General features: G+C 35.5%; 2 protein-coding genes across 5 annotated transcripts in view; both read right to left on the reverse strand.

The window, feature by feature from the left end:
* Positions 1–2896: 2896 nt before the first annotated feature.
* On the reverse strand, positions 2897–8753 carry LOC111379574 (E3 ubiquitin ligase PARAQUAT TOLERANCE 3-like). The gene is made up of 12 exons (XM_023002976.1): positions 8631–8753; positions 8005–8057; positions 7860–7932; positions 7639–7769; positions 7232–7402; positions 6732–7109; positions 6174–6221; positions 6035–6075; positions 5553–5640; positions 5279–5474; positions 5067–5189; positions 2897–3926 (listed from the first exon to the last, which is right to left on the reverse strand). Exons 3-12 carry the CDS (start codon positions 7871–7873, stop codon positions 3305–3307), a joined length of 1812 nt encoding a protein of 603 aa, XP_022858744.1. The 5' UTR covers positions 7874–7932; positions 8005–8057; positions 8631–8753; the 3' UTR covers positions 2897–3304.
* A 115-nt stretch (positions 8754–8868) lies between these two features.
* Positions 8869–11243, reverse strand: part of LOC111379573 (uncharacterized RING finger protein P8B7.15c-like) — a 2860-nt gene continuing 485 nt past the window's right edge. Inside the window, exons 2-5 of one of the 4 annotated variants that reach the window (XR_002700067.1) lie at positions 11033–11117; positions 10113–10195; positions 9918–9978; positions 8869–9549 (exon numbers count right to left, since the gene is read on the reverse strand). Coding sequence is in view for 3 of the 4 variants with exons in the window: in XM_023002974.1 (XP_022858742.1) it covers positions 9424–9549; positions 9918–9978; positions 11033–11117 (272 nt within the window). In the remaining variant the exon portion in view is untranslated. The remainder of the gene's footprint in view (positions 9550–9917; positions 9979–10112; positions 10196–11032; positions 11118–11243) is intronic. The other 3 variants (XM_023002974.1, XM_023002973.1, XM_023002975.1) reach the window with 3 other exon arrangements.

The following is an 11243-nucleotide window of genomic DNA, read 5'->3' on the forward strand; positions in this document are numbered from 1 at the left end:
GAACGATAAAATACTACTTGTCCTTTCTATATTCATTTTGACAATTGTGTTAGACTTGGTCACATAAATTGCCAAGTTATTTACACAAGTTTAATGATAATAGTAAAAAAATATAATAGTATTATTCTGATATGATCTTTCTTATCTCTCTGTTATTTATTCCTTTTGCTCGTAGAAATTCTGTGTATATTTCAGATAAATTCTGACTCGGGCAAATGGAATCTCACTTGTACTGGTTGAATTTCCCAGTAGTCAAGGTGAAATTCTCTCAACTCAATGTCAAATTTCCCTCGTTACAAATGGGCCATCTTCATCCACGACCTTGTCTTCGGCTTTCTACCCATATCAACCCCCACCCCCCCAACACCCACCACCTTCAGCAACGACACCACCAAGCCCAGCCACAAAAATCCACCGGTTCCAACCACCTTCAGCCACCACACGCCACCAAGTCCATCTACACAAGCCACAACCACCGCTGCCCAACCTTACATCCTCCTCCCAGCGTAAGTCTAGTCAAGAGCCCTCGAGTCCCAAGTAAACATTCCTCCTCATTCAGGAGCTCCCAACCAAGGAGAAATGGCTGCAGGCATGGAAAGTTTACAATGTCTACTCTTCCATGGTGTCTCGCATCTTGAGCATTATATTTTTCAATATTGCCAAACGGGGTTCTTCCATGTATGGAGCCGAAACGAAGGAGCTTTATTGGAATTTTACAGCCATAGAATTGCATGAGAGAAAAGGAGTAGACAGCACAAAGCTTTTAGTTCTCCAATTTATTGCCTGAACAGTGAATTGGTCACTAACTTTTAATAAAAGAGCAAGTTGCATGATAGTAACATAATCACCTCTTGATCAATGGAAAGTCGAATATCTAAATCTTCGCCATACCATCACATTACCATAGTAAATCATTCTTCATTTCAAATTTCTAAGCACTAACCAAAGTTGAAATTGCACAACTATAATTATGTACTTTCATTGAACTCGCATTTACGTGACCGCAATGCATTTAACCGAAAGGTTAAAGATCTACTTGCTCCTTTTAAAAGTCGGAAACCAGCTAACTACTCAAGCAATAAATTAACTCAATCTTTTTATATAGAAAATTGGATTAATTGTACTGGAATGTCAGCTATATCAAGAAATACAGCAAGGAATAAATGAGGGGAAGCGAGGTCTCTGAAAATAAAGAGATGGGGGAGAAGAGGGAATTGCAACAAACGCAGACCTTGGCCATAAAAAATGGGCAAAGTGGTTTGGGCTAGGCAATAAACACTAGAGCTGGGGAGGGATAACAAAGAAGACGAGAAAGGGTACTGTTGGAATTTAAATTTCGAATAATAAGCCCTTATTTGGTGAGAATTAAAATCTGATTTTTAATAGATTTTGATAAAAGTTGATAAAGAGTATCATTAAAAAGTTGTAAGTCTCATAAAATATGTGGTTAAAATTAATTGTTAAACTTTGACTTAAATTATAATCTTCATCACCAAACAAGGGCTTAATTAAATAATTCAAAAAGCAAATAGAATGTTATTTATGATGTTAAAATTAATTGTTAAACTTTGACTTAAATTAGAATCTTCATCACCAAACAAGGGCTTAATTAAATAATTCAAAAAGCAAATAGAATGTTATTAATCTACAGCCCTCCAACCAATCAGCATTTCTTCAGATTATTGTCATAACTTTTTGCTCAACAGAATTGGTTAGAAAATGAGCGTTTCACCTTTTTCTTTTTCTCAAAGCATAAAGATTATTGCTGATGAGAAAATATTATGCAATTATGGCAAATGGAAAAATAAATAAAAGAATGATAAATAGAAGTAAATAAAAACAAGAACAAAAGATTGCATCCTATTATGTAATTAAGGAAAGGGAAAAAATGAAAGAAGGAAAGAAAAAAGAAATAGAAAAGGGAGTTGAACACGGGTTCAACCCACCTTGCTTCTTTCCATGAAAAGAGCACGGCTTGGAGCTGTCCGTGGCTCATTAACTAAAAGTGAGCAAGCACAAAACTCGTGTTTGTGCTCATTCTTTAACTGTGAAAATCTTATATTTGAACAAAATAATTAAAAAAGGACGATAGTTAGAACCTCCTATTTGCACAATGTTGCAAGAAACACCGAATTAGAACTACCCAAGAAATAAAAAAGTTCATGCCTGACGCGTTGGTTAAACTACCCAAGAAACGTGAAACCGTATAAAGCTCGTGCTGGCCAAACATAAATTGTTCGTGTCCCCTTTTGCATCCTTTTGTGACATAATATAACTTTCAGCCAGAAACGCAAAAACTAGCACAACCCAATGCAATGAATGTGTGATAATATACTGGAAAAAACACCCTTTTCTGGAAGGGCATGGAATGTGTGCGGACGAATAAGGGAGTTTCAGAATAAAAAAGCATAAACAAGACGGGCCAACAAAATACACAATATTAGCAAAGCATGACTGCATGAAATACCAATATGTCAAGTAGGATAATGCACTTAAAACTTAAGGATAATTAAGGTGATGCAAGTCACAGACCAAATGTCGTAGTCTCACTAAAAATGCAATACAACGTAAATAATCAAATCCAATTTCCAAATAATGAGAAGAAAAGGAAGGTCAATGATAAAAAATTTAAAAGAAACTTGGCTTTGCAAAACTCGTACTAAGCAAATTATCAAAATTTCATTTTATGCTGGAAATATAAATTGACCTTAGTTTATTAATAGCTTTTATATCTTAACTAGTGCTTTTGCTCCTATTCATTTTATTTAGTTAAAAATAGATTTTAGACTGAACAGATGAAGCGTAGGGATTTAAAACAAATTCCCCGAAGAAAAAAGGGTTAGAATTATTTGCAATTCAGTACCAACTGTACCGTAATAGAGCATTTTTTTTTTTCTGTCTGATTTTAAAAGAACGTACCTTCATCAGCTTCAACACCTCAGCACAAAGAACGATTGAGTGGCACAAAAATGGTGCCAAACACTATTTCAATTTTGCTAGCATCCAAACCTCACATACAAGAAGGGAAGAAGGTTAGTTAAGAAAAATAAAGGATAATACCATGTGACCGTCCAAACCGGACCAATCTAATTTATCTCCAATAAAACCAGCAGAGGTTGTGAGTTAGATACTAGTACCTAAATATATTGAAATAAGTTGATGGACCTTTTAGTATAAAAAGCTATTTACCCTGTTAAACTACAGCTGCAACAAAAACAAGTCAATACGAAATACCTATTGAGGATGGCATATGGATCACCAAAGTCCACAAGATGCAAGTATCATATGCATGTTACCTCAGAAGTCATGCCGGTTTTAATACTCTTTTCCGCTTGCGGTGACGATATTCATCTTTGGAGTCATTGGTGCCACTGATCATATGCCACTTGTCATCATGTTGTTCATGTCTTGAGTGTTTTGTAAAGGAATGTCTTGAGTCATGGCCCGAATCCCTCTCTTTACATTCCCTCCTCTGATCAATACATAAGCCTTTGGCATCAATCGCATCTCTTCTTATAACATCTTTCTTTAGTGGATAACGACCCAAACTTGAATCACTGTCACACTCTAACCTCTTGTGATGCTTCAACTCTCCATGATGATCCTTCCGCCTTCTTTCACTATACTTTTCAGAACTTCTGGACATATCCTCAATTCCTGAACTTGACCTCTCTGAGTGATGCAGCTTCTTGTCTCTTGAAGCATGGGAAGAGCGCGATTTTTTCTCAAGTCTTTCATCGAAGTAGAGAATGTCAGAATCCATATATTCGTCATGCTGATTTTTCCTCTTTGATCTTCGAGTAAAGCTGTCCTCAGATTGATTCAAACTATGTTCCTTCTCTTTCTGCGATTTATATTGATGTGATTTATCTGGCTTATTATCCCTACAGCAATCATGAGAATCTTCTTCATCACGAAGTTTTTCTCTGGTACACAAAACCTTTATTAGCAATTTGCAATAACACTATAACATTACAAACAAAGGAAAGAAAAGGGCAACGGTAAAGGCCATAGAGGGGAAGAGGAGCAGGCAGATTGAACACGAGTATATGGGAGTGCTTGTTCAGTAAAAAGAATTCGTGAACCATGACTTCCTGGTTATCAATAACAAGCAGTACACAAGAACAATCTTAAAATAGAAAGGAATGAAGCAGCAACTTGGGGCTTGCAATTGCAATTGCAATTGCTTGATTTTTCAAGAGTAGTGCTTTTTTATAGTTAGTGATGAAATCGATTACCAGACATATAAACCTCAATATCAGACAAAAGAATATAAGAAAATCTTCGAAATATCAAAACAAAAAATAAAAATTGAGGTTAGAATTGAGCTAGATAACCCCAAGCGCCCATATGAATTTTTATGAGTGCAGGAGATTTCACAGCTTCAATCCCCACCTCCTTCAAAATGTGCGCACAGGCATCCTTCACAGAAGACCAACGAATATAATATTAGAAAGGACTAGGAAACAGAGTGAAACTATGTGAGAGGTATGTGCCTAAAGTTCAAGGATAATTCTACATGTATATTATGGTATCCATAAGGGTGTCCATAATGTACATGTGGAATTCCATGATTGGAGGGTTAAAAAAATTGATTTTCAACCTCCAATGATGTTATGCTACATGTACATTTTGGACACCTTTATGGATACCATAATGTACATGTAGCATAACCCAAAGTTCAAAATGTTCACCAATCAGAAGTCAAAAGGATAGCGTCAGTGAAATTCTCAAGATTACGAATAGAGCGTCAGTGAAATTCTCTTGTGTACTTGTGATGTGCACATTGCACAAGTCAACTACTTACAGAAAAGCAAATTACCGATGCTACCATGAAGCAAATAGCAGACTTTTGACAGAGGCAATGTAATCAAAATATGAATATCTATTGTCAACTACTAAATGATCTTTAAGTTAATCCATCAGAGTGACATTTTCCATGATTTCTCTTTTCTCCTTTGACACTTTTCACACGCTGTTTTTTCCTTAGTTTTTGTGTGCATGTACAGCGAGAAAAACTATTCCTGTCTTTTAAACCTACTGCTGTGTTAAATCATCAAAATTACCTTCCCAGGTCTTCATTCGAATGCTTCTTTCTGGGTTCAAAATGCTGAAGCTCCAAGTTGGAGTATGGAGACCTCTCAACTCTATTTCCCACAGGACCCATACCTTCGATTCCCATATTTCCCCTACAAGATATCACTTAGTCTCAAAAACCTGCATTACAGTAATTATGAGAAAAAGACAAGTGTACCGCATGAAAATACATCGAACTTACCCAGGGCCATGTAAGCCAACACCCATGGAAGGAATGTATGAAGGAACCGCAAAAGGTGTCACCGGAACCATGGAGACATTGAAAGGCATCACTGAAGGGTTACCATACATATTTGCATAAGGCCTGAAGGGCAACATAGAACCATTCCAATAGGGCGGTGGATAGCCCGGCACACCTCCATGAAATGCTCCATTTCCTAATATAACAGCAGTAATTAAAAATATGAACATTTCATGTTGTAAATAGGAGTCGAGTGGAAAAGATTTATTTGTACCTGGCTGAAAGAGATGTAGATTGAAAGCAAGAGGGCAGTCTCTCATGAGATGATCTGGAGAACCACATGTGTAACAATTGCGTCCCGCCTAAATTTCAACAGTCACAATTTTGAGAAAACTTAAAAACCAAAATCATGCCTACATAAAGACCTGCAGCATGCAAGACACAATTTGTTCCGGCCAGATTTGCTAATCACAGTAGTTCAGTAAATCACAACTGCTAGAATGCTCCATAAACTACCAAGGGCAGGTGAATGAAGGGGGATGAGAAAATAAAGTTTAGGATAATGTAGGAACACTTCATCTTCAGTTGGCCAATACAATCCTGGATTGGGTATTTGGGTGATACATGGACGTTTAATTCGTGCTATTGAACATGCATAAGTTATAATACCAGCAAATTCGGTCTAGGTTCACACTTTAAAAATCTTATCTAATGTATCCAAGAATCTGCATAACTTGATAAAGCCTCGTAAGTTACCTTTTTGTAACCACCATGAGCTAAAAAATTTCTGTCTCCACCTAAAAATTAATACCATATTTCAATCAGCAGAATACATAATAAACAGTTATTTTTATTCCACCATTAAGAAAATAGCCATTAAAGCAGTTGATTGCACCTCCAGTTTCACTCCAGACTCCCCCTCTTTTCTTAACGTCAGAATCAGCTGCAGTAAGGAATGTAAATTTAGAACACATGTCAAGAAGATGGTGATATAATAAAAACTTAAGGAAAAATGAAAAATCAGTTTCTGGAAAAGTAACAGAAGCAAAAATTCTTTTAGTTAAATTCAGAATTTTAAGCCTTCATGCATCTCTTACTCATACCAACTTAGTCAGTTGCTTCAGACAATCCGCTGAACTTATTTTCTCATATTTCTCTTAACACCATTTCACTTATTAACCACAACATAATCAATTTAGTCCCCTCCCTTCATCACTTGTATACATGATGTTATCCAACAGGATTCCAAGATTGAATAACATCATGTGTATTATAATATCAGATATTTTTGAAACAAATATGTTGATAGACTGTTCTGTCTACTAAAATAAAGACTCCCACTCCATAAGCAAAACAGAAGATTCAATTAAAAATGTAGCATGATTTAGCATCTGAAGCAGTTCCATAACATGATAAATTCTATAGAGCTAGAAGATTATAGAACTGCACTTACCTTCATCATGTATGTGAACTTGAGGAATATCAGAAGGTTGATTTTCACCCTGAAAATCCGATGGAGGTGCAAAACCTTCAAATCTTTCTTGTGTATTAGCATGATGAGAATATCCAACTCTTATTGCATCTATCTGTTTGGCTTTCTGTGATAAAAGAGCAGATTTCGGATCTCCATTGCCACCTACTATACTGACATGATTATCAGAGAGCCTATCTGGTGTACTTCTCCGAAGTACTGGCTCATGGTATGATTCCATAAATAGTTGATTGGATCCTATCCCAGTTGCAGAAGAAGACTGAGGCAACTCTACTTTTGTTTGAACCACAGTTAAAGCACAAGAACCATCTTTTTTAACTTGGATTCCAGATTCTCCATCTGACATTAAAAGAAAAAAGGGTGATGTACCATGCTGATTTAATTTCTCTCTAACGTGTATCAATATTTTTCAGAATTTAAAAAAATAAATAATTAAATAATTAAAAAAATGGAATTTCCACCTGGAGCATATTCCTGCATAGCATTCTCTAAACCAACATCTAGCATCTGAGATTCAAGGCAATGCTCAATTGCATGACGAAGTGATAAATTTGGCAGCAGATTTTCAACCTTGCATTTGCTGGAAAAGCATTTTGGGCATCTTCCCTTTTCAATAAGCGCTAGACGTATACCTGCCACCATAGCCACAAATAATATAAAAATTTTACGCAGATACTAGTTGTAACTCTGATAAAGATAGTACGAAGATAGAATATGAGCATTAATGTTTGTACAAAGACGGAAGATGTGAAAACATCTCATATTTTTTTTGAACTTGCGCCAATTTCTTCATAGTTTAAACTATAATATAAGTAGTGTATGCACAGCTATAGGACATCAACACAGGTCAAAAAGCCTAGTAACTCACATTTCTCACAAAAGCTATGCTGGCAACAAGGTATCATCACAGCGTCCTTGAAAAAAGTGTTGCAGAGTGAGCACTTCATTTCTAATGGCAAATTGGTGTTTTGCAAGGCTACACAATTGGTGGTAGGCAGCCTTGGCCCCCAGAAAAGAAAAAGATATATCAGTTTTGCAAGAATGATCTCTATATAAACAGTAAACCAAACGAAAAGTCACAAGTCATACTTGGTCAATTTCATCTGTTCTTCAACTTTTGGTTCCAGCAAGATTTTTATCTCATTTGTATTCTGATTGGAACCTAAGATACACATGTATCAAGTTTAAACTCATGGAAAATATTCGAAAAAAATAAAAACAAAATACAACAAACCTCTCGGGAGTGCTTGACTAATATCAGTTGATTCAAGCTTTCTACATCCTAACCTGAATAGCACAGGGCATCTATAACAAATACCGAATATGATATTTCACTCATGAAAGTTCATTTATGCAAAAACGAATAAAAATTGCCACAACGCCCCTCCCCCGTAAGAAAAATGGGAATTGTAATCAAATACATGCTAGAGAAAATATGATAATAACCCAAGAAGGATCTGTTTGTTGAACTTCAACGTAGAAACAAATTTGTAATTTTCAAGGGAAAAAAATATGGCCAGATTGAACAGAAGGAAATGTGTTGCAATTAAAAACAACAATTTATTATGGTAGTAGAAGTTCTTCTAGTTGCTGCCTCACAAAAATAGAAAATCATGTCAATCAAACTGGTCTATCGTAAAAGAAATAAATTAAATTTATGAGAAAAGGTCCAATATATCAAGTTGAAAATCACATAAATGGATAATCATGTCAATCAAACAGATCTATCACATCAGTTATAAGTGATTGCCAGATTGTCAACATCGTGTGGAAACCAAAAAACCCAGAGTTGATATATAAACACAATTTGAGTACGAAGTTTGTGTAGAGTGTACAGACAAAAGGCCATATGCATTATACCTTAAACCAATAATATCTTCCTTCTCGCTGCTCCCGAAGATATTCTTATCAAATTCTAGATCAAAGTCAGGAAAGTTTGCATCGGGTCTAGCACACAAATCAGCACCGAAATCGTAAAATTCATCCACACTATATCTTGTTCTGTTACTAACAAATCATAAATTTTTTCAATTTCTATAAAATCTAAACATGTATCTTCATATTCCTCAATATATATATATATATATATATATATAGTATAGGACATTTTATATATTTTGTCTTTAAAATCCTGTTTGTCATTTTGTAACAAAAGATAAAATCAAATGGGTCATGCATTAGGGTTAAATTGCCTGTGTCATTTTGCAATTAAAGTAAAGACCAAAAAATAGTGCAGTCCGAACTGCTTCTGCAATTTATTTTTTTTTTTTTAAATGATTTTTGCCAGTTAATAATACAAAGCCTTGTAATATCTGGATGGTTTCCCATTTCATTTTTGCATAGCCACAGCCACACATGACCAAATTCCATCCACACTGCCCATGAACACCCACGGCGCCACCCTCTTCCAAACACGCGCCTTACCTCTTCAACCCTCCATCATCTCCTTGAATACGGCACCTTGCAATATGGATGGAGAGATAAATTGCTCGAAATTTTCTTCCTTCTATTTATTTTTTTCAGATTATCAAGTAATGCACAGTGTGTCGGTGACTGTCCCAGCATGTTCCCAATGTATCGAACTTCATAAAACCAAAGAAAAAAAGGGACACGCCACCTGGTGCGTCGGACACGTTTTGGCGACTTGTTGGTATCAAGTACGTGTGTCAGACACCGACACGATGACGCCAGAGGCATGTCCCTGCTTCCTGGTCAGTAAAATTTTAATTTCAGAGGAAAATGGTACCAGAGAGAGTAGTATCCAAGATGAGAAAGAAGCCTGCTCCAGAAGATGAGGGTAGAGACATACAGGGAAAAAGATGAGAAAGGTATAACAGGTCCACCATGATGATAATCTATCAAGACATTCTTCATGTGAAGTGTGCATTTATTTATTTAGAGCCGTTTGATGCCCTTTTTTCCTCCAAAAAGTATATATGGAGAATGTGTGGTTAAAAATTAAGAAAAAGTTTGGGTTTGCGTATAACATTATTTTATTGAATAATGTGTAGTAGAAGAGAAAAATGTATTTCAAAAAAAATGAAAATCAAACAAGGCCTTATATTAAGAAACGATCTAAACTCTAAAAGGTGAAAGTAAGACAAAACGAAGTATAGATGATGAAGAAAAATAAAAACACGTGCTTACAGCTGGATTCATTTGGCAGTAGTCTTTTTTTCCCAAAACCTCCACGGTTTCGATAGGTACCCTGTAAAGAAGGCATTACATCAGGGGAATTGCATGAGTTTATATCTTAAACATACTCCATACTAATAAATTTTATGAAAAGGAAAATAGAAAAAGGAGAAGGTCAATTGTTACAATTACAATAAAAAATGATACCGGTACATCTATCATTAAAGAAGAAAAAACAGATTTCTCATTATATCCATGCAGAAGCTCCACGTGATTCTCAAGGGTAAGAGCTGTAAAAGGAAACCTAGTTCGAAGAAGAATTCCGAGAACACACCATATCCTGGCAGATAAAGACTTTTAATACAGATGAATAACTTAAGGTGGCCGTTACATTTACAGATTCTACAGCGAATGAGTATGCAAAAAAAATACTGTTCTACTAATTCTCCAACTTATAAAATCATCCAAAACAGCGGTTTGAAGACAAAACTAATTTATTAGCTGGATTTCTGAAATAAACTTCAATTTTTAACAATTGACCCAACAGATGCACGTAATTCCAGTAATATAGGAATTAATGCAAGTTAACGGATAAATGCTGACTTCTAAAAGATGTGTGCATTTAATTATAACGAACTTTCTCCTATCAGCCACTAAATTATGGAATCATGCAACATAACATCTCCAATAAATATAATTTTAATCATACTTTTTGCATGCTACTGATCAAAAACTAATGTTGTGGTGCAGGAAAATCTACTTTTTTGCAACGACCAACAAGTGCATTCCAACCATCATTTTTACAAGCAATAACATGTACATAATAACAAAGTTCCCTAACCCTAATATATATCCTCAAAATGCAGACATCCAACACAGTTATAAACCCTCCGGCCAGGACTTTGATTATCTCACACACTATAGGCCGAATCTTTATTTTTCTTGAATCCATCTTTACATCTGAATCTCACTTCTCCAAAAGAGCACCATTTACTGGAATAATATTTGAATGCTTAATTTCACAAACATTAGCGCATACACACTCATAGCATAGGAATTAATACTAATAATACTGAGCAAAAAAAGGAAAAGAAAAACCAAATAAATCATAAGAGAAGAAAACTTACATAACCGATGGCACAGTCCCTGCCGGAACTCGCTTAACAATCACGCTGGATCCGCTAGGAATTTGGATATCATCATCTTTGTAATCTGAATCAATTCCGATTTCCCCCAAAAGAAACACACACATTAATCAAACAATACCATGAGAAAAACAAGATGCCTCCAAAATCATACAGTCACAAAAAACAAACAGAAAGAGAAAAATCCATAAAA

Source organism: Olea europaea, unplaced genomic scaffold (assembly GCF_002742605.1).
Source record: "Olea europaea var. sylvestris unplaced genomic scaffold, O_europaea_v1 scaffold2005, whole genome shotgun sequence".
NCBI lineage: Eukaryota > Viridiplantae > Streptophyta > Magnoliopsida > Lamiales > Oleaceae > Olea > Olea europaea.

Bases quoted from the DNA above. Each gene is read 5' to 3' on its own strand.
- LOC111379574 (XM_023002976.1), bottom strand. The intron at 6,076-6,173 runs GTGCAATCAACT...ATTAATTTTTAG, and splicing joins AGTCTGGAGTGAAACTGGAG to GTGGAGACAGAAATTTTTTA. The intron at 5,475-5,552 runs GTACAAATAAAT...CTGTTATATTAG, and splicing joins TCTACATCTCTTTCAGCCAG to GAAATGGAGCATTTCATGGA.